Source organism: Danio rerio, chromosome 1 (genome assembly GCF_052040795.2).
Source record: "Danio rerio strain M-AB ecotype USA chromosome 1, GRCz13ab, whole genome shotgun sequence".
Taxonomy (NCBI): Eukaryota; Metazoa; Chordata; class Actinopteri; order Cypriniformes; family Danionidae; genus Danio; species Danio rerio.
In genome coordinates, this window is record NC_141021.1 from 48,787,830 (window position 1) to 48,812,981 (window position 25,152).

The 25,152-nt window shown below is 32.0% G+C and overlaps 1 protein-coding gene across 10 annotated transcripts in view; it reads right to left on the bottom strand.

Moving 5' to 3' along the window:
* The window catches only part of atp11a (ATPase phospholipid transporting 11A), a 136,655-nt gene extending 112,519 nt beyond the window's left edge, over window positions 1-24,136 (bottom strand). For all 10 annotated transcript variants that reach the window (XR_015476925.1, XM_087237657.1, XM_087237658.1 and 7 more), the window contains exon 1: window positions 23,723-24,136. Coding sequence is in view for 9 of the 10 variants with exons in the window: in XM_087237657.1 (XP_087093783.1) it covers window positions 23,723-23,761 (39 nt within the window). In the remaining variant the exon portion in view is untranslated. The remainder of the gene's footprint in view (window positions 1-23,722) is intronic.
* Between the last annotated feature and the right edge of the window lie 1,016 nt (window positions 24,137-25,152).

Below are 25,152 nucleotides of genomic sequence, written 5' to 3' on the forward strand. Positions count from 1 at the left end.
ATTCAGGGGGGTTATTAATTAGGACTTCAACTGTATATAATACAAATAAATGAAACATTTTTTAAGGAATTTTTTGTTTTCATTTTAGCCAGGGCATCTGAAAAGGTTTTTAGTTCTTTTATAAAGACAATGAGAGTAGTGGAGGCGCTTTGAAATATCTGCATTTATGAAAAAAATATGTGGCTAATACAATGATCAAATTGATCAAATCATGCAAAACCGAGCAATCTTTAGTCATTTATAAGTACATCTTGTAATTTGAAAGACAAATCTTCAGCAGCTACCTTCTTTATTATTAACAAGTCTTGGACTGTTTAAAAACAATGCAGTAGCAAAAGATGACTTCACTTACATCAGATTATAAAATTAAAAATACTAGCAATGGCCAAAATTGATTAGCTGAAGTCACGCCAAAGGGACAGCCAACAGAGGATACCGCTTGCAATGGGTTCCACCTCTTTCTGTGGGTTATTTTCACTATTTATGATGGCATAGCAGCCAAAATAGGACACATGAGCCCATGTGCAGGAAAAAATTCTGAACCTTTGTCAGTGAGAGGTGGGTCTTCCGAACCAACCTGGCTACGGGCCTGTCATAACCTTGTCTGTGCTTCAAAAGTTATTTGCTAATATAAATATTATAATAAAGAAATTACTTTTTAACTGTAAAGAACTAAACCTCTCGGGTTGTTTGATCTCAGTATTTTCGACACCACTTTGATTATATATATCACTTACATATGTTTTATGTAAAGCAGTTATTCTCATTGACAACAGCACAAATATAGTATGGGAATCTCGACCATTATTATACAGACAAACCTCTAGTAGTATTATCCCATTATTCTCATTATACCATTGAACCCTCTATGGAATACGGCCTCTCACTTTGCAACACAATGGAGGGCAATTTGCACTAGACTAACATTAATAAAGTCTCTTAATCCTTCACTTCACAATGAAACTGCTATGAACTCTCTCAACCTGCTCAAAGAAACGTCTTTATTCATATGCCTTATCATACAGAGACTCAAAGGATCGTGGGTTCTTGCAAGGTCCTGGCTCTGTGTTCTGCCCATTAACGGCTTTTCTCAGTGTGATTCTGATGTTACACAACACTTGAACCGGCTGCCGTTCCAGTCAGCCTCTTAGCTCGTCTTCAGGATGCACCGTTTACTAGATTCAGCTTAAGATGAGATGCAAAGTGAAAGAGTGGAGACATTTCTATGAGACTGCCACAAGAAGATGTGCAAGCGAATGTTCAAGAATGTCACCTCTATCTATCATTTGGCCCTCAGTTCCTCTAGGGAACATAAAATAGGTTAATAGAACAATATTCTGCTGAGCCTTATGGTACAAGATGCCTGTTCCTATATAGAACGTCTTCAGTGTTACAAATGCAAAAATAAAGACTCCAAGTGTGTTTTTAATACACCGCTGATACTAAAGAACCATTTTGGGTTCCAAAGAATCGCAAATTATTTCCACTATGCAAAGAACTTCTGGCTCAGAGGAAAGATGAGATGTTCAGTTGAACAAACTGATCATTTCAACTCAATAAACCTCAATGTACGGTCAGCCACATGTGATCGTTTAGTTTTGAAGTATTTTTAAATTGCCAATCTGCTTGTTAAGTCGTGACATGTAGAATACTGTTTCCGCATCCAAGCCACTACTCATTAGAACTGAGAAAATATTCGTTTATGATTAATTTTTTATCATTAAAGTGATTTTCTTTCTAACTCATGGTGTGCACAACAGTCTGGACTTGCAACAAAGACACCAAGATTTTCAGAATTAATTAAAAATGTGCCACTTTTTGGACATCTAATATTATATATATAATATATATAAAATAGGTGGATGGAAACAGCTACTGTAAGCCGTATATGTGTGGTGTAATCAGTCCATAAGCAACATCAGCTGTGTGAGTGTTATCAATGAAGACTTGGAGCAGGTGTGTGTGTGTGTGTGTGTGTGTGTGTGTGTGTGTGTGTGTGTGTGTGTGTGTGTGTGTGTGTGTGCATGACTGGATCGTCCATATACTGGCAGATTTGTAGTCCTTATAGTGGTCTGCATGTTAACCAGCGATCTGCACAGGCTGGACAGTCACCTATCGTAGATGGCCCAGAAAAACATAAAGCGCTGTTTATTTCATTTCAATCATCTATTTTGTTTAGAATTGTAACCAAATTCATACTTAAAAGAGAAAAAGAATGCATTAAAATAATTTAATATGGAAATAAACCAAAAACAAATGTAAAGCCAAAGAAGCCCTGTAATCACTGTAAGGCAACAGGTTTACTAATTTTTTTTAGCCAACTAATCGATTTATGTAGTACGTGCATGAATGTCAGACTTCCCAGTACTGGGTTGCGGTTGTGTTTATTTATTAATGTCCAATTTTTCAACATATTGTAGCCCTTTTAAACGTTCTTCATTGAATCGCAGATACTAATACAGGACCTTTACATTTAAAGGATGATATGGGATCAGTTTCAAAACAGTATTGCATACTAAAATACTTAGGGAAAGTATTATGGATATGGACCCAGAATTGCAAAAAAATGGAGAGTTTTGAGCATGAGGAAGATGTTGCTTTAAGTGTCTTCCAAGTGGGTCAGATAGATCTAGGATATTAAATGTAATGATCGTGACCCATTCCACACATGTCCACTGACCACAGGCATTCTCTGGTAATGATAGCCTTAATATTCTCCTCCATTACAACTTATCATTGTCAAAATGATAAATGGTCACTCGAAAGAATGGATTGGGTTCTTGAGGATCTGCATCATGCTGGGGAATCAAAAGTTGGAAGAAGATGACAAACGCTCTCATCACACGCAACTCCGACAGTTTATCAAACATAATTCTGTAGTCTAAAATGGCACATTCTCTTGGCGTCACAGAGAGTCACAGACGGTGATGACTATTATCCCTCGATTCATTAATGTGGCATGCTGGCAAATGGAGCTGCCGAAAAAAAGCAGGTGCTCTCATGAGGTTTGCTTTAATTTGCCAACTCTTAATAAATCAATGCTCCTGCTTCCTGTGAGCTCCCGGGCAGAAACGTCCTGCGGCATACTCTCCAATGAGGAGAGTTACAAGCAAACCTTAGAAAAACATGGCAGCATTTTCCCTCTTCACACCTTACCAACCAGCCAGCTATATAGTTGCAGAGTGCTATCAATGGCAGCCAACTGTATTAGCTATAAGTCTTTACAAGACTTGATTCATGAGGACAGATCTGGCAACACATCAGTGGATTCCTTCTATAGTAAATTCCTCTTTCTGTGTATTCTAGGATAAAATTACCAAAATGTTCATCTAAACCTATAATTTTTTCAAGCAGGAATCCATTCTTATTATTCTGTCATTCTTGCACTCCAAAAAGCAAGGCTCTGCCATCAGTAAATCAACCTTTCTTGAATTATTATTTATTAATATTATTATTTTGGACTGTCAAAGTGCCAGTATAAATCACCAATGATCACAATTTCATTTAAAAACCTTTGTTTGCTCATTTCAATGTGGTAGCACCTGTCCAACTGCTCGTTAACCCAAATTTCAAATCAGCCAATCACATGGCAGCAACTCAATGCCTTTATTCACACTTTGGGTCCATTAGTACCAACTGAGCATTGTGTCAACTCCCACAGCCTACAGTACTGTTGCTGACCATGTCCATTCCTTTACGACCACAGTGTACCCATCTTATGATGGCTACTTCCAGCAGGATAAGACGCCATCTTATAAAGTGCAAATCATCTCAGACTGGTTTCTTAAACATGACAATGACTTCCCTTTAATGAACGCTCCCGCTTATGTTCAACATTCGTTGTCCAGCTGCCCGACCCGCTCCATTTTTTACCCACCACGCCCATTCCCGCTAATGATCGATTAAGATAATTTAACAAATGTAAGTAGATTGAACATAAAACAATTAAGTTGACCCCAATAAACTCAAGAATTTTGCTATTTTAGCTTATTTTAAATAAGAAGTCTGAACAAGTAAATGAATTTTGATTGATTATCCCAGTTCAGATTATATGTGATTTGCAGATTAATCCCAAATTATGTGAATATTTCTAATTTGCAATTTTATTTTTGTAAATAGCAGCAACATTTTTGCTAATGGCAGCCAACATCATTGCTATTTGCCTTTACAAGACTTGAGTTATAGAGAAAATCTGGCAACAGAGTATTCTTTTAACTGTAAATTCTAATCTTAAACCAAATGACCAAAATGAACATCTTATTTTGCTTTATTAACCAGGAATCCATTCTTATTCTCTTGTCATTCTTCATCAACAACATCCTATAATCCAATTTAAACAGCAACAAGCAAGACTCATGCGAACAGTAAATCAGCATGTCTTGTATACTTATTTATTATCATTATTTTGGACTTTCAAAGTATGAATTCCAAATTATGTTAATATTTCTAATTTGCTATTTTCTTTTTGCAACTAGCGCAATGGCAGCTAAAATTACTGGTTATATGACTTTAAAAGGCTTAATTAATAGGGAAAATTTGGCAACAGAGTATTCCTTCAGCTGTAAATTCGTCTTGTGTCTAATCTTAAGCCAAATGACCAAAATGTACATCTTATTTTACATTATTAACCAGGAATCCATTCTTATTCTCTTGTCGTCCTTCGTCAACAACATTCTATAATCCAATACACTATATGCAAACTGCAACATGCAAAGCTCTGCGATCAGTAAATCAACTTTTCTTGGCTGTGGAGATCTCTAATAGGCAGCGTGGAGCCCGGCTAATTAGCCTGTGCTCATTAAGTAGCCTCCTCGCAGGGAGTACTAATCTTGTAATCATCATGAGTCCTGGGCATGTTAATAACAGGACTTCATCCGTGATTTGATCGCATACATAATTAAGCAAACCAGCAGGAAGGCAGGCAAACATGTTAGTCTTCATAATCCAACCTGATGGGCTAAGAAATATACAGGAATCAGGCAGCAATTGACATGTTTACGTGTAAAAGTGCTTCAAAAACAACACATTTAGAGGTGCAATGGTTTAAGATAGCATTTGTTGGTTTGGCAGTGGCTTTTAAGTCACATTGCATTCAGTTCTTGCAAAACTGAATGGTTAGCTTGGTGTTGCTAGTCCCATTTGGAGCAAGAGAAAGGCTTTTCATAAAAAATATGAGTATGAAGCAATGGAATAATAAATTTAAGTATTTAAATATTATTAGAACACATAATTTTAGAAATGTATTAACATATATATATATATATATATATATATATATATATATATATATATATATATATATATATATATATATATATATATATATATATATATATATATATATTTGCAATTCAATTCAAAATTTTTATGCAATTCAAATAAATAAATAAATAAATAAATTATATATACACACACATATATATATATATATATATATATATATATATATATATATATATATATATATATATATATATATATATTTATACATTTATTTATTTATTTATTTGAATTGCATAAAAATTTTATTAATTTGCTAGTCACATGGAACCACATTTATACATTTTTACCAAACACAGTATATTTAAATGTTTTGCTCATTAGAAATGCATTTTTTGCAGAAACATGTCTTTTTCTAACATGAAGACTGACAAAAAAGAACTGTTATGATGGTCTAGGGGTCGATCGCAACAAAAAAAAGAGAGCCAATACCAGAGAGAATTTAAATAAGGGTATAACTTCAGGGGAAGACCAGGCCAAAAATAATAAAAAAATATATCCTTGTTTACCAACTACCTTACCTAAATAAAAAATAAATAGATGAAATACAGCAATTGCTTACCGAACTCCCTTTTCCCAAAACAATGTCAACGTCAGTTCCCCTATACTTCTCTTTTCTTGTTAAAAAACGAATGAGCAAGAATAAACTTACAAATAAAAAAAGAAATGGCAAAAGAAAAATCAAAACAAAATTACAACATTAATAATTACCTATACATACCAAACATGTTTCAATCTCTCTGGCATAGTGCTCAGTGGTAGGCAAAACAGAGTAATATGCTGGAGGAACACAAAGCTAAAGCATATAGAACACTCATTCATTAAGTCATTGTGGCACAAAAGGCCCCAATTTGGGCTTCAGCGCAGATTACGTTTATTAGTTTATAATCCAAACTGAAGGGATTTTTATGTGCATCTCAGTTTTTTCAAGGTTTTCTTAATTTTTATAAGTAAATAATTTATTTATTCATTTAAGTATTTTTGTAGAGCATTTTGCAATACAAAAATACTCAAATGAATAAATAAATAAATGATTGAATGAATTAATGATTGAAAAAAATAATAATAATAAATAACATTAGTCAAAAGTAAAAAAATAATAAAAAATTTAAATTTTTTTAAAGTCTCTTCTTCTGGCCAAGGTAGCATTTGCAGTTGCGAATATACAATATAAAACTGTAATATTGTGAAATATTCTTTCAAATTAGCATACCTACTTTCTATGTGAATATATTTGTAAAATGCTACAAACTCAAGAGATTCTAGCTAAAAAATCAGCATCATTACTTCAGTCTTCTGTGTGTTACATGACCCTTAAATGTTTGTTATCAACAATATTGCATATTTTCCCAGTGAAGCCCTATACAGATCCTCTCTGCGAGCGTGTGTTGATGTGCGTGAGTTTGGCTGTTGTGCTCCTGTTATCTACTTTCCTATTTTTCTTGCACCTGCATTCAGCCGGCAGTATATCATCAGAACATAGAGGGTCTCTTGGGAATATTGCTTTACAAAGTGTGACGTTTTTGTTTTCCTTTCTCATTATCAGAAGATATAGAACAGGTCTGTGGGGAACTGGAAGTCACCGGGTCACGCTGTTAATGGCTGTCCGTTTTGTGCTGTCAGTTTCCATCCTCTATGTTTAGTTGTGTGGATCCCCGAAACAGCAGAGTCACATGCTCTGTTTGTGAGTCGCTCAGACAAGGAGCACTTGTGACGGACTGATACACACACATATTCTGTACACACAATGCCTGAAGAGGAGTGCAGCTCTCATGATTGGCAGTCTTATCAGTCTGTTGCCTATTTCGTCCCACTATTCTATTCAAAAAGCTCTGACAGAGAAGAGCATTCAGCTACAGTACAAACAGACCTTGACGTAACAACTGAATTAGGAGCTAAAGAATTTCACTCTTTAGAAAAGCTGTGTAACATAAATGTTGATTTCATACAGTTCTACAGGTTTAATTAATTGTTTTTTCAATTGTTTTGGGCTGCTATTTGTTTTTGTTAAAACAATTTTTCGACTGTTTTTGTCGAAAAAAAGCATTTGTTTAGAATGAAAAATGAGGAAAGAAATTCACCAAGGCTGCAATTTTAAAATAAAAAATGCAGGGTTCTACACAGTTCCTTCATGTTGTTCCAACACAAATCAATTAAGTTAACTTAATTGTTTTTACAAATTGTTGTGCCAAAAATAACAACTCTTGGTTCAACTCTTATTAAATAAGTTGTTTAAAGAAGCAGCAAAAGTATTTTTTTGAGTGCAGTAAAAAGTGAAAAATAAAAACTAAATAATTAAAAACAATGACTCTTTTCTGTTTAAAAAAAATAGTGTAAATGTGATTTATTTTTGATGAAGGGAACACTGAATTTTTCAGTCATTAGTACTTGATACTTAAGACATGATGGGCTATATTTTAAAATTCCAAGCGCAAAGTCCAAAGCGCAGGGAGCAAAAGCATTATCGACGTGTCAGAATCCACTTTTGCTATTTTAACGATGGAAAAATATGCTTTGCGCCTGGTCTAACAGGGTTGAGCTTATTCTCTTAATGAGTTATAGGTGTGTTCTGAGAATAAAACAATCAAGAGTCTCATCTCCCATTCCCTTTGGAAAAACTGAAAGCTTCACTAGCGAGGAAACAGTGGAACAGAGCATCTGCAGCGCAAGGATGAGAGAATGAGCCTCCTCATTCTTTACTTTCACTTGCACTCACTCTCGTGGATAAGGAAACGTGTTATACACACAGACATCCATTAGCCAGCAAATTTATTTAGTTTGTTTAGCACAAAGATTTGTTTCAAAACTATTTATAAATTCAGTTCTAATTTCCAGCAAACAAACAAATTAACAATAATTACGAAGTGTGTTCAAAAAAAGTTATTTCCAAATACACATGCTATGCCCCATATTTATCACAAATATAAATATGCATATAATAAATGATACTACTAATAATTATAACATTATACAAAAGCAAATTGTCATGAACATACTGTAAAAGCCCCCCGGAGATGAAGGCATGGAGGCAGTGGTTTTTATATTTATGTAGAAAATAATAATGTTTGTAATAATTTATTATTTTAATTATTTTTCATTTGTAAAGATATTTGTGTATTGCTGTACATCCTCTTTGTATTCAGCAATGTGTAAGCGAGGCACACAACTAACGCGCTCTGCATTGGACTTTAGACTTGCTTTCAGCTGGTTTATTGCGCAGTCTATTTTAACTCCTCAAAATAGCAACGCGCCAGCAATGCGCCTTAACACACCTCCTTTTTTGAACCAAAATGCCTATGGGCACACATATGAGCGCAAATGCATTTGCTATTTAAACATAGCAAATAATAGATAATTTGTGACTCAAGAGACTTATTATTATCATTTTAAATGCTAAAAATAGTTAGTTTAACGTTGCAGGTGTTTAATGATTGTTAAAATATTTTTATGCACACTAATGATTAATTTAATGCATCCTTGCTTAAAAACATTTTAATTTCTTTTCAAAAATATATTTATATAAGCATTTATCACAATATTAATTTTCCAAATTTGTTTTATTTTTCCACTGTGACAGTCGTTACAAATTCCAAAATTGTAAATAAACACATATTTAAAATATACTTATCCACCCTTTCATTTTCTTATCATTTTGAATGCTAAAAACAGGTATTGTTTAATATTGCAGCTCCTTAAGAATTGTTGAAAGCATTAACTTTGCACAGAACTCATCATGTTTGTTTTGTTATAAAATGTATTTATGTACACTAATGATTAATTTAATGCCTCAAAGCTTTATAAGGGTATTAATTTAATTTCAAAAATATAATTATATCAGTATTAATCACTGTATTTATTCACCAAAATGATTAAATTTTTCCACTAGGACAGGTGCTAAAAATTCCAAAATTGTGTGCTGAAAATATACTGTACTTTTCCAATAAATCTGCATTTGACTTTCTGGCCTGCTTTTCTATCCACCTGGGGCCTTATGGGATCAGACAAGGTTAGGTCACATGACCAGAACTTTTGGCCGCTCAATCTGCTGAACTCTCTTGTCAGGTTAATCTCCTTTAGAACATTCGGTGTTTCTAGTGACAGTGGGTTATAGGATGAAAAGAAAAAGCAAATGAGGACAGATGAAGGTTAAATGCTGGTTTCTGATAGAAAGAGATTCACTTGTATGTTTATCACATTTACCAAACTTCCATCTGGATAACTGCGAAATGCCAAATGTCCATTGCAAGCTAAATATAGCTCATGATTTCAGCAAAAACACTTTGTAATTAATTTCAAGCTATTTGTTTAAAAATGCAACTCCCACAGTCAGTTCTAAAAATACATAATTACTACCGTGTCAAAAAACGTGCTACGGAAGTGCTGCAGTCAGGATTATATGTGCAATAACCTAAAAACCTCACTGAATGAAAATACTCAAGAGGACAAAAAGGACAACTGCTCATACACTGAAAAAAACGCTGGGTTCCATACAATTACTTTATAGCCCCTTTCACACATACAGACCTTTCCGGAAAATTGCCGGCAATTTTCCGGAAAGGTTGTATGTGTGAACAGGTCCTTTTTGAAAATACCGGTAAATTCGTTCTGGCTATTTTCCGGAAAGAGAAGTTGTAACATTACCGGCAATTTGCCGGAATGCTGCGCTGTGTGAATGCAGAAGGAAGATTCCCGTAATAAGCGCGTGCACGTCTAGAACGTGCTGACGTGAGATGTCTGCTTTAGCCAATCACAACAGTCAGACGCATTTACGTCCGCGCGGTTTGTGAGAATAAAAACCTTTGAATATTTTTCCAGACACAATTAGCTGCTAGAAGTTAGTCAGATAACGTTTATATGTTCTTCTTAATGCCAACTGTGTAAATAATCATCGATGAGATGCTTATGATAAGCCGTTGTTTGTTTACCTTCAAGCTTTGCGTGTGCCTGTGAGCGCCTGCACACACATATTATGAACATCTCGACATGCGAAAGTGATCCTGCGAAAGTTGTTTACAATATTGATCATCCACAGAGTTTGTAATTTAGTCAAATGTTTACAAATACAAGCGCAGCCGTTTAAAGCTCATTTGTGGTGAATGATGTCAGAATTTACCAGTATTTTGGAATGGATGTGTGAATGCTCTTTTCCGGAAAATTTCCGTAACGTCCTCGCCTGTGTGAACAGCGCTTTTTTGAAAATACCGGTAAAGTCGTCCGGAAATTTTCCAAATATTTACCGGTATCACTGTGTGAAAGGGGCTTATGTTGACCCTACACTAATCAATTTAGTTAATTTAATGTTTTTTATAAATGTAAGTAGATTGAACATAAAACTGTTCACAATAAAACGCTTTAAGATAAGTAGTTTGAACAACGGACGGACGGACGGACGGACGGACGGACGGACAGACAGACAGACAGACAGACAGACAGACAGACAGACAGACAGATAAATAGATAGATAGATAGATAGATAGATAGATAGATAGATAGATAGATAGATAGATAGATAGATAGATAGATAGATAGATAGATAGATAGATAGATAGATAGATAGATAGATAGATAGATAGATAGATAGATAGATAGATAGATAGATAGATAAATAGATAGATAGATTTTAACACTGATCTAGAACTACTTTGTCTATTCTTTACCTAAAACTGCCATCAAAGAGACTGTTAAACTGCCCTCAGGTCAGCAACGGAGCAAATGTCAATCAATGTGAAATCAATGTGAATTTTCCATTCCCAGCAGGCAGGGACACCTGGATCTAAGCAGCTGAGCCCTTTTAAATGCTTCCATCGATCTGTGGACATACTGCATAAACTCAGCGGCCCACCCTTTCATATAAAGACAGTCTGACTCAGCAAAGAATGTCTGTTGAAGAACTCAAAACAAACACCATTTTATTACTACAAATCTTCCACATGAGCTTCATCAATTAAGAAGGTCTGGAAGATCTGCCATGACAGCATTTTCATTTACATTTACAAAAAGAAATAGTAAGCTGAATAAAATCCCCAACATTTAAAGTGCCCTGCACTGTAAAAAACGCTTGGTTTCACACAATTTGTGTTGGGACAACATGGAGGAATTAAGTTGACTTCATTCATTCATTTTATTGTCGGCTTAATCCCTTTATTAATCCGGGGTCGCCACAGTGGAATGAACCGCCAACTTATCCAGCATGTTTTTACGCAGCGGATGCCCTTCCAGCGGCAACCCATCTCTGGGAAACATCCACACACACATACATACACTACAGACAATTTAGCCTACCCAATTCACCTTAACAGACCTTCTTGCTGTGAGGCGACAGCACTACCTACTGCGCCACTGCTTCGCCCCCATTAAGTTAACTTATTAGTTTTTACTAATTTAAGTAGATTGACTATAAACAATTAAGTTGTGCCAACAAAATCTCAAGAATTGAGCTGTTTCAGCTCATTTTAAAGAAGTAGTTTGAATAAGCAACAAAAAAATATTCTTTTTTTGAGTGCTTAAGGCTTTAGTGTGCGTGTAACATAACTTGTGAATGTGAAAGTTAACATGATAAGTTACTATTTAAAAAAATAAAAATATAAACACAGAAAATGCCAGTTATTACAGTCTTATTTCCTGCACAGACTTAATAGGGTTTGGGTCGAATTGCCAGCCTATATAGTTTTAACTAGATGTCTTTAGTTGAGGCCTGGAGGAGTTTGGTTTGTGCTGTTGACGTTGAAAAGGCGCTGTCTTCTGTGTTGCGAAAACAAATCCACTTTGCACAATCTATCAAAGGATAAGGACTTCAAAAATGAGGGGTTTAGAGAGACCACTGACACTAATAAAGAGGTTCTCCTTTAATGGATATTACGAGAAAATGACAGTGTAAACCAAAGGAGAAAACCTAAATGCGAAAAACCTTTAAAATAAAAGAACTTTAAGGAAAATAATGTTGAAAATCACTTTATGTCCATGTCAAATATGTAACTGTTAGTCCCACTCAAAGTCTTGCTCTGATTCAGCCAAATCCCTCTCTCCATATCTTAAAGCTAAATGTAATGGCCAAAATCCTCTTTCAAATAAATACCTACCCATTCGATGGCATTCAAACTTCTCTACTGCTATCGAGTGGAGGGTCATGTGCTCTTTTAACAAGCACAATTCAATTTCACAGCCATCAATAGGCCATTATTCCAGCGGCTCTTTCCTCTGACTGTTGCATTAAGCCCTCAAGAGCTACAGTACTTTACCAGAGCAGAAGGTCTACAACAATTGAGTTTTCATCATAAAGGCCATTTGCTATTGCTTTAAGTAGTCAGGTATGACTTAGTCTAATACACATTTATAAAACTAAGAATAAAAAACTACTGTGAACATTAAATTAAATTTTACCTTTTAAAATTCTTCGATGTCATTTTTAAATGGAAAAGGCAAATCCTCATTGAAATGCACGAATAGCATTCTCTACTTGTCCCAACATGTCAATCTTTCATTGAAGGGAGTTGAAAAGATTCTAAACAGGGTTACACCCAACAACTCCAAACTCCAAACGCCTTTTGCTGGTTTCTTTCTTAAGAATCTTCACTTTCACCTCTTACTTTGTAAAAACGTTGACATTTTTCTAAAGGATTTGGTTTCCACATCTCACCATCACATGATAGAATAAATCCCTTATTTATTAGTTAGTAAAGGTTGTTGGGTTTGGGTTTTGGTTAGGAGTTGGGTTGTGGAATAAGATAATGCAGAATAAGTACTTTATAAATACTGATAAGCAGCCAATGTTTTAATTATAGGCAGGTAATTAACCACAAATTATTAGAGAGAATTGGTAGTTAAACTAAAGAGTTAACAAATTGTGACATAATTTATAATTAAATTAAATTAAATTAACAAAATAAAATAAAATAAACTATGCAGAGTATATATTTTATAAGTACTAATAAACAGTTAATATTTTAATTATAGGCAGGTAATTAACTACTAATTAACAGAGATAATTGGCAGTTAAACTAAAAAGTTACCAAATTGTGACATCATTTATAATAAAATAAAATAAAATAAAATAAAATAAAATAAAATAAAATAAAATAAAATAAAATAAAATAAAATAAAATAAAATTAAATAAAATTAAATAAAATTAAATTAAATTACTTCAAAGCAAAATTAAAGTACTTTAAAGCTAAATTAAATTAAAATAAATGAAGCAGAATATGTACATTATAAGTACTAATAAACAGTCAATATTTTAATTATAGGGAGGTAATTAACCATGAAATAATAGAAATAATTGGTAGTTAAACTAAAAAGTTACCAAATTGTGACATCATTCATAATAAATAAAATAAAATTTAATTTAACTTAATTAAAGCTTAAAAATAAAAATAAAAAATAAAATAAAAAATTCAAAGCTAAAATAAACTAAATAAAAATAATAAAATAAAATAAAATAAAATAAAACAGAATAAAATTAAATTAAATTAAATAAAATAAAATTAAATAAAATTAAATTAAATTAAATTAAATTAAATTAAATTAAATTAAATTAAATTAAATTAAATTAAATTAAATTAAATTAAATTAAATTAAATTAAATTAAATTAAATTAAAAATAAAATACATCTAGCTTTGAAGTAAAGTACACTCTTTTTAAATAAAATAATTACTTAATAATTTTCAGTTTTTATTAACTGAGAGGGACAGATAAAGAGTCCCTGCTATGTTGTGTATAATGCTTCACTTCTTTTTGATCACACAATTTTCTGCTTGAGCGAAGTTATAGGCGAGTTTGATATTTTTATGGTTTTATGCAAAGCGACAACTCTGTCAAAACATTTTCACGTCTTCTTGACCTTTACTAAGTTTTCTTCAAGGGTAAAAAATAAAAGCACTCCTCTCTGTCACTCGCACACAGTCACACAGAGTTTCCTCCCTAAAGCTACAGCAAACAATTATTATTTTTCTCCTGCCAGCCATACAAATTGCTTCTCTTTACTGAATTTAAATCCAACGACACCAACGGGGGACTAAACATCAGCAATATTACATAATATCTGACCACAGCGGCAGCCATTCGATCATTCTCCTTAAAAGAGATTCACATGGTGCTGCAGTTTGACAGACCCTCAGGGACCAGGCTTTGGCTGACAGTTTGCTGTCACTTATCAGTTGTTCATTATGGACTCCAGCTGACCGCTCCAACGGGAAGTCTAAATAAGACTTTGGGAGAACACATTAAGCCATTTTATCAGAAACACTCCACTTTACTCTCAGTCAAACAGTTGAGTTCTACCATTTTTGAATCCATTCAGTCGAATTCCGGGTCTGGTAGGAGCCTTTTAGCTTAGCTTAGCATAGATCATTGAATTGAATTACACAATTAACATATGAAAAATGACCAAAGATATTCAATATTTTTCCTACATAAAAATATACCTTGACTCTTCTGTTACATTGTATAGTAAGACCAATGAAAAATGAAAAGTTGCACTTGCTAGGCTGATATGGCTAGGAACTACTCTCATTCTGGCGTAATAATCAAGGAACGTTGGCTGCAGCAGGCGTAATCATATTATCTTAGTACACAATTTAACTACAGAAGAGTCAAGCTGTAAATAGGAAAATTATTAGATTAAAATCTATCATTTTTGAGCCAGATGCTAACGGTCTAATCTGATTCAATGATCTATGCTAAGCTTAATGTGCTCCCTCCAGAACCAGCTAAATGGATTCACAATAAGTAACATGAGCCTATTTTTTAAAAAGTGACATTGCTTTATTAGCTGCATGTACATACTGACGCAGTCTATGAACTTCAGTTGAACTTTGATGAATATGTGAAGTGTGAAGAGAATGATTATCATTACATCACCCATATTGATTCCCAAGAAAAATCATTTATCATTCTAGGATGCTCTTCATGGGTTAGCGCCCATTGAGTCTGTGATGAATGTGAGTCAGCGTGTGTGTGTTTGCACTTGTCTCTAGTAGCAATGTTATGAGTTTAACCCAAGAACCTTAACTTGTTGACATAAAAAAAGAAACTTCTGTAACTATTCCAGGAATAAAAAAAGTCCGATGTGAATGATGGTTTCTTTAATAATACCATCAAACTAATCTTTTTTGGTGCGCTTCATAAAAAAAAATGGTAACACTTTAGTTTAAGCAGCAATTTTATTTTATTTTATTTTATTTTAGTTTAGTTTAGTTTCAAGAATTTCAGTATTTTGTAATTATAAAAAAATGTCACAATTATTTTATTTATTTTTTATTTTATTTTAGTTTAGTTTCGAGTATTTTAGTATTTTGTAATTATAAAAAATGTCACAATTACTTTATTTATTTTAGTTTAGTTTCAAGTATTTTAGTATTTTGTAATTATAAAAACGGTCACAATTATTTTATTTTATTTTGTTTTGTTTTATTGTCGAGAATTTTATTTTGTGATTATAAGAAATGTGACAATTATTTAATTTAATTTAATTTAATTTAATTTAATTTAATTTAATTTAATTTAATTTAATTTAATTTAATTTAATTTAATTTAATTTAATTTTATTTTATTTTATTTTTATTTTATTTTTATTTTATTTTATTTTATTATTATTTTTTGTGATTATAAAAAGTAACAATTATTTTATTTTATCTTTCTTTATTTTTTTAATATTGTATCTTACTTTATTTTATTTTCAAGTATTCCAGTATTTGTATTTGTACAAAATGTCACAATTATTGTATTTTATTTTGGTTTCGAGTATTTTACTATTTTGTAATTATAAAAGATTTGTACAATTTCACAATTATTTTATTTATTTTAGTTTAATTTCAAGTATTTTAGTATTTTGTAATTATAAACAAATTCACAATTATTTTATTTTATTTTTTTATTGTCGAGAATTTTATCTTGTGATTATAAGAAACGTCACAATAATTTAATTGAATTGAATTTCATTTAATTTCAGTATTTTGTGATTCCGAAAAAATCAAAACTATTTTATTTTATGTTTTTTTTTATATATTGTATCTTACGTTATTTTATTTTATTTAATTTTAAAGTATTTCAGTATTTTGTGGTCATAAAATTTCATAGTTTGATAACACTTAATATTTTTTATTTTTTTTTTATTTTTAGTATTAACTAGGAGTTTATTACCTACCTATTATCAAGATATTAGGCATTTACTAATACTTTAAAATAACATAATATCTAATACCTAAACTAATGTTTCACAATACTGGAATTTCAATACGATACCTCGATATTCGATACCATTTTTGGATACAGTGGTGAACAAATTCTCCAACATTAAAAGAATGCAAAGGAAGTAAAAGGAGAAAAATAACTAAACCAATAACTAAACCAATGCTTATGCCAGGTACATCAGCAGTCATTATGGCAATACATTTAAACAAAATAAAACTAAATTAGTGCAATCACGTCTTATTTCCTAATTAAAACAAAAGTGTTAAAATCTTAATATTATTATTAATTATTTATCTCCCTGCTGGGGAGAAGAGAGAGTGGGAGAGAGCAAAGCCATTATCGATATTAACCAAAAGATTGTATCATTTTAAATATTTCGGTATCAATATTTATCAATTTGTCAACACTAACCAAAACCAAACTTAACTACAGTAATAACTATTCATAAGCAGCAAACTACGTTTAAGTTACCCATTTATTATTAGCAAAAGTTATACCCACAGTAAATACCCACATTTAGTTTGTTCTAATTTGTTGCTGCGGCCAAAGGGACAAACGATGTCATGTCTTAATGATGTATGGCTCTATGTGTTTATGTGCTTGGTCAGCTAGTTTCTGGCACAGACTCTGTTGGATGATGTGCTTTAAAGTGTTGCATTAGTTTGGCTTTATTGATAAAAAGCAGTGTTACCTGTGCCATTAGACTCCATTAATGCTGATTGTGTACAGTAAAAAATGCTTTAAATCAATGCAAAATATGTAACTGGTAATCTTACTGCATATGCTGTGGAACACAAATGTTTTATATGAAGCCATAAAATGAAATATCATGCACACTGTAAAAAAATGTTGTTGTTTCAACTTAAAAGGTAAGTGTTCATTCTGCTTTAAAATTTTAAGTTTACTTCACTTAAATGTTGGATGTAATGGATGAAGTTCAGAAAAATAAAACGTTGATATATAAGTTATGTCAACACCATCAACCCAGACATGTTAACTTAACATAAAATATTAAGCTGTGATAACTAATTGGCACTATTATTTTTTACAGTGCAGTAATACTCATTTCAAACAATAGTATAACACACATGACTACATTGCATGTTTAATCTACTGTATTCATCTGTATTAAAATCAAATGTTCTTCATGTTAAAGTTAACAGAGTTGTAAATAATGTCCATTTATTTAAGCCCTCTTGTATTTTCAGGAGCCACAAGCGTTAATTTTGTTTCACCTTAATATTTTTGTTTGTATGGCTTTTTTTTTTTTTTTTTTTTTTTGACAGTGTTCCATAAAAGTTCTAATAAAATATGGAATAGTGCAATGTGTTATGAAATAATTTTCCATATAAAACTTTTTTATTTCTGCAGTTTTTTTTTGTATTTTGAATTTTGCATTTCTTGTGATTTCACATAAAAGTAACAGACAATACATTTTGTATAGTTTTTTTTTTTTTTTTTTTTTAGTAATTAGAGTTAAAACTTGTGGTTTACTCTTATAATACTAGTGGTTCATTTTAGTATACAAACAGTAAATTGTACTATGGTAATGTATTTTTATTTAATTTAGTTTTTGTTTTATTTACCTTTTTAAATTAAGTTTTATTTAATTCATTTAATTTTATTTTATTTTTTTTATTTATTTAATTTGTATGATCTTTTCTATTAATCTTTTTTTATTTACTTATATTTTATTTTAATTACTTTTTTATCTTTTTAAATTGTATTTCATTTTGTTTATGTTTATTTATTTAAATTTATTTTATAACTGTTTTATTTATTTTATTTTTCATCTTTTTTACTTACTTTTAATTAAATTTAATTTATTCATTTATTCATTAATTTTCTTTTGGACTTAGTCCCTTTATTTATCCAGCCCCAACCCATCTCTGGGAAACATCCACACACACTCATACACCATGGACAATTTAGCCAAGAATATGCTCCACACACTCCACACAGAAATGCCAGCTGACCCAGCCGAGGCTCGAACCAGCGACCTTCTAGCTGTGAGGCGACAGCACTACCTACTGCACCAATTTAATTTAATTTAATTTAATTTAATTTAATTTAATTTAATTTAATTTAATTTAATTTAATTTAATTTAATTTAATTTAATTTAATTTAATTTAATTTAATTTAATTTAATTTAATTTAATAGATTTGCAATTATTTTTGATTAGATTAGATCTAGATTTTGATTTAAGTTCTAACTTGTAGCTTGTTGTATGCTCAAACACAAATAGTCAATTGTACTATGGTAATGTAGTATTTCAAACACAACCACAGACACTGGATCAGTAAAACTGATCAGTTGAAGGCTGCATATTTTTACTCCAGTTTGTCTTTCCTCATACTGTTTGTACTTTATTATTTGTTAAGTCTGAATTTACTTGAAATGCTTGACTTTCCATGTTTTTACACTGACCAATAGAACTATATTCCTTATCAAGATTTCCAATAAGTCTTTCCTGACAGCGACCACACAGACGATGAGATTAGCACTGTACACAAAGCTCAAATTACCTCACAGCCTCTTGGGAGAGGATATGGTCAGTCGTGCTACTTCCTGTCCGGGGCTGGAAATTATTCAGAAGCCAGTTATGACTGGAAATTGCCTGTTTGTGAGGTAATACAGTACTGAAATCCTGTCATGTCCTGCCATGTTAAAAACGTTGTCAACGTACCATATTACATTTTTGCATTTTATTTTATTTTGTTTATTTATTTATTTTTATTGAATTTTATCTTTTTTTATTTTATTTTATTTTATTTATTTTTATCTTTTTGAATTTTAATTTTATTTAATTTTATTTATTTTTTTATTTTTTTATTTTCGAATTTATTTTTATCTTTCTATTTACTTTTATTTTATTTTATTTGTTATTTACCTTTTTAAATTTTATTTTCTCTTTTTTGTATTTTATTTTATTTTTAATTTAATTTAATTTAATTTAATTTAATTTAATTTAATTTAATTTAATTTAATTTAATTTTATTTAATTTAATTTAATTTAATTTTATTTTATTTTATTTTATTTTATTTTATTTTATTTTATTTTATTTTATTTCATTTTATTTCATTTTATTTTATTTTAGATATTTGCCAAATTAAGCATTATACAACAAAGCCACAATTTTAAACATTTCTTTCTTAATAAATGGCAAAAATAACGTTTTTTCGTAAAAGTATGTACAAATCATGAGGTAACTAAACAAACTAAAACATTCATCATATAATAATGTGGAGTGTTGCATACTCATACAGCATAATATTCCATAAGAAATGAGACACTACTCAACTTGGCCAGACTCCATTGCCATTGGTTAATTTTAAAAAAGCACCACCCAAAAAAAAATCACACCATTGGTTAACTTTGTTTAAAATCACCACACAGAATCAATGTTTACAAGTTATAGGAAGATCCTATCCACAAATGGTTACTCACAGTTGCATATTAATAGTAAAGTTTTGGAAGTACTAGAAAGAATGAAAAAACTTCCTTTTCATCAAATAAGAACAAGCATATTTGAATCATTCCGAAGTGCTTGAATCCTAATCTATCTGGACTTCAAAGCAGACACTCAATTTCCATACTACTTTTCCAGCTTGAACGAAAAATGATGAGCTTTGCATAATAAAGCAGGTTTCACATTTCCATTTCATATTTATCTTCCTCTATTGAAAATGCCCATTCAGCAGACAGACTCTGGAAGTGAGCGCTACTACAGGTGGAAGCAAATCATTCCCCTGTCACTTCCTTTGTTGTCTGAGCCAGTCAAATCCGAGCAGGGACTTATTTCTCATCTCCTCTGACCCATCTCATTCTCCATCCCTCTCTCATGTCGTCTTCTCTCGCTCCATCTCACCCTCTCGTCTGCCCGCTTCTCTCATTTGCTTTTCACTTCTCACTCTGCCAACCTGCATTACCACGCATTAGATCAAAGAGCAATGGGGTGAGCTGCGCTTTTCACTGGCAATCTTACACACACACACACATTCATGTGACTAACACACTCCTTCCGATCTCATGACACAGCCCTCACTAAATGATCAGTTCGGGTAGGGAACTGCTTGTTTCTTAACAAAACTGACTTGTATATATCTTTCATAAACTTTTTAACTTTTCCAATGGATGAATTCATTTCTGTTTAGAAAGAGTGACTTGCATTTTATTGCTTTGCATTTCAAATAAAGGGTATTAGTCAAACCACACCCATGCAAATATGATTTTGAAGGCTTAAGGATAGCCAGAGATCAATACAAATATTTATTTTAATAGACACGCTTTTTAAATTGGTCAAATATGATATTTTCTAGCCATGAACACCACTAGTGGGTTTAGCAAATGTATTAAACAATGAAGGGTTAGCCTATAGTTTTTTTTTCCCCAAAATATATTTATTGGATTTCATTTGAACTACAGAACAAAATATAAAAAAAAAAAATACAATAAAATAAAAAGGCTTAAATTGAATAAAATATATATTAAACAAAACTTAAAAAGTTTTTTTTTATTATGAAATTATGAAACATCATTTATATGTTTAATTTTACCTTTTTAATCATTTGTTGGAATAACAAATTGTTAAAAAGGTGAAAGTAAATAAATAAATTAAATTAAATGCATAAATTAAAGTAAGAACAATACATAATTAAAAAATAAATAAATAATAAGAATGTTCAATACATATTTTTGTACTTGCATTTCACAGCCTTCCAGTGTGTGTTAGTATGGCGTCAATCTAGGGCCATATATAATTGCAAAATAAAAAGAAAGTTTTGCAAACAAAAAATTAGGTATTGAACAATAAATAAATGAATAAGTAAATAAATAAATAAATGCAAATCTCCAAAAATCGCAAAGTGAAAAATAAACTTAAGAAGTAAAAATGAAATTTGCAAACAAAAAAGAGCTGCAAATAAAAACCCAGCATTGCATAAAAACTAAAATATTTTTAAGATATTTTATAATATTGTATAATATTTTGAGAACTTGTCAAATCAGGGCCACAAAGTGAAAACAGCACCGCAAACTCACTGTTGATAAAAACGCTAATCCAAATGAGCATTGCCATATAAAGTTTTTTAAAATTAATAATAATTCAAATATTAGTTATTTTTGTTTGCAAAGCTTTCTTTTGATTGACTTCATATGCTGGTTGGTTACACAAATTTGTTAATTGTTGCTGAAATATAAAACATCTGAACAATAAAATAAGACACCAACAAAGGTTTGAAAGCTCAAAAGTGTTGAGAAAAGTAAGAAAGTGTTGAAAGGGGGTCCATATTTGATAAAAAAAATCTTGTAATTTTCTTTTAACAGCATATGTCAGCTTCTCCAGAGCAAGATTGCTAGTAAAAAAATAAAAATTTAAATTACAAATAAAAATAAATTATATAAAATTAAAATCTAATAATATATTATTAATATTATTATTAATATTATTATTATTATTATTACTATAAACTATAATAATATCTAAATTACTCTAAAATAATAAAGAGTTTTTAGTCCCAAAACTCTCTCACATCAGCTCAGGTCATCCTTATTGTTGAGACATACAGTATGTGTTATGTGGTTTACCGTAAAACCTGAGCAAACACACAAACAGACAGGTGAGAGGTGTTTGTGACATGACACGACCATTATTGCACACGACATGTTTTTCGCAGTCTCTTCATCTTTTCATCGGGTCTTTTGCAGACTGTCTAGACAGTGCAAGAGATTTTGCTCATCTGTTCGCATGCTAGTTTGATTAGAGATCATAGAATTACAGATTCATACAGCCTTCAGTGATGGAGAACAAAATTTAATGGACCTTTTCACCATTTAAATTGAGAAATGTCTTGCGGTATGTTCTTCTCAGCACAAAAACAATTTAATGCAAATTACAGAAACATCAACAGCTGCATTTGTTGCATGATATCCTCAAATTACATACAGTACAATGGTTTCAACAGCCAAATCTGGCTTATATGGGCTATTAAATAAAAAATAGCCTTTATGGTCTTTCTTTTACCATTATATGTATGCGACTTTTAAATCTTGATGATGCTGTTTGATGCAGTTGCTAAGCAAATCTTTTTCTCTAACCCTAAACAGCTTGGCCAGTTGGTTTCGCAAATACTCTTGCCTATACTGAGTGCTAAGTGGCTTAAAAGCAGGACTAATCTGAGTCGAAATGACTTACAGTAACCTATCGATTGAACATGTCTATGAAAACAACTAGATTATATAATAAAACAATGTAGAGCAACAATGTTACTTCATATATAATGGAATTTGTGTGCATTATTTTGTATATTTGAACTGAAATTTCATTTTAAAAGAGTATACACTGGGATTTGATATTTTTGAGTGAGTTTTTCTTTTCTTTATATGCTATTAATTCATTTCATGCTAATAATAAAAGAGGTCACACTTAGCATTATATGTGTAATGTAGGAGAACAAAATAAATGGTTGTTATGACCCAATGTTTATAAAACAAATGTTTATTTTTTTTTAAAGTCGTTTAAATTGGATATAAAATAAATAGCAGATTTTATAGTTTTAATTTTATACTCCTAATTTAGTTTTAGTATTTATTATTTTGTAGCCTTGACATTATATTTACTTTATATTTGAATTTAGTTCCAACTTGTAGCTTGATGTAAGCTATATTTTAGTTCCAGTTTGATTGTTTTAAAGACTTTATATTAGATTTCAATTCATTAAGCTTCTTACAACCAAACAAGGTAGATATTTGGCATTTTCTAAAGTATTTCCATTGCTTAATAAACCCTCATGGACATAACTTTCTATAATGTCAACGCAAAGTAAAACTACATTCTTTTCCGTTGACTAACCCTTGAGTCTCCACGCCTGCGCAACGTCTTTTCATTCATTGAGTCCTGTTTACAGTTTTGATATTTCACAAAACAAGCTGCAGAGAATGAGCACATACTACTGTAACATTAGTGACTGAGAATTCAAGTCCGCAGCAGTCATAACTTGGTTACACAAACGCCTGCCATTAGTAACAGTAAAGCCCAGCAGTGTCCATTGCTAACCCTTTCTCCATCCACAGAGAGCCACAAAAGTGTTGCACCCACACCATGTAAACAGACAAACAGACATGTAAACGAAGACACAGCGTGTCAATTATGCAAAAAATGACAAAATTGCGTACTAAAAACCACTGCAGCTCTTCGGAATAGAGCAAACCGGACCAACAAGTTGGCGAGAGTGAAAAGCGTCTGTACTCACGTATCTGGTGATGAGGTTCCGGATGGTGCTGAAATCCATTCTGCTCGAGCCGCTCCAGGTGCGCTGTCTTCGGTTTCTCCTCTAAGCTTGAAGATCGCTGTATAAGACGCTAGCTGATCATCGTACCAAGTCTCTTTTCCATTCTGCGGTCTTCTTCTAGGCTTGACAAGCGACAGTCCTTGCACGACCGGAGAGATTATTATTGCCTCTACTGAGCACCTACAGAGATGAAGAAGGCTACTATGGAAAGTCCAAACGTTGTCATAGTGACGTGCTCCGGCGTGACTTACATATACTGCGAATGAGGGAAAAACAACAGCACGCGCTCGTTCTCCGGTGTTTCACTTGATTATTTGAAGGGACTGGTCACTTCTTCCTTGTCGAGCGTCCCTTCGGGCTGTTCTGTGGTGTACTGACGTACTCGCTCTCCTTCTCGGTGTAGTAGATGGATAGAGCCCGTCTGCTCGCACCGGAGACGTCATGAGCCCCGTGAGCGCACGCGCACTCTCCGGCTACACCCACCCGACCGCCCGCGGGGAGTTTTGGTTCAGCCTGCCCTCCGGTTACTCTGTTACTCCCCCTTCCAGTTACTGCCAATCAATCTCGACGACAAACCAGTGCAGCATGGTGATGACATCAAGAACTTAACAGAGCCGTTCAAGCGTTTCGGCATTTACTGTTTGTGAGTGATGCTGTGATACTAAAGAGGAAGAAAGTTGTTGAAATAAGTAGAACAAGAAGTACCAACAACAATAATAACAACAAAAACAATAATTATTCATATTGTTGATATATTATCATGCTAAAATATTATAATAATCATAATAAATGTATAAATAAAGGGACTAAGCTGAAGGAAAATAAATAATGTAGCTATTATGTATACACCATTATTTCATTTACTGATTTTTCATTTTTATGTAATGTGATTTTTAATGAAGTTATTGTGATAATTTTGCTAAATAATGAATGTATATTCTTAAAAATAAATGCCTTTGTTTGCTTTTTGTTAAATGTTCCTCCTCTTAATATCTTGTTAAGAACACTTTTATCTAAAGAAACTTTTCAACTGTTCACAACCCTAGTAGCAAAGAATTCTGGCCCAGATTTGGCATAAAGCTGGCAAAGCAGGCATTCATCCGGCACTGGCATACAGCATGTGGCCAAACATGGCCCGGGTTTGGCAGAGGCGGCACCATCTTTAAGGCGGCACACAAGATGTGGGCCATGTGAGTTTGACCAGTCTTGACCCACATTTAAAATACACTAAAATCATTTTTGAGTAAAGAAAAAAAATTCTACCAATCAGGTCATCAGGAAAAAGCGTGCCCATAGTGTGCCTAAAGCGAATCACTCCATGGGTTTATCAATTTCATTGCAGTCGTGACACACCAACCTATCTGGCCCAGTTCAGGCCCAGTTATGAGTTA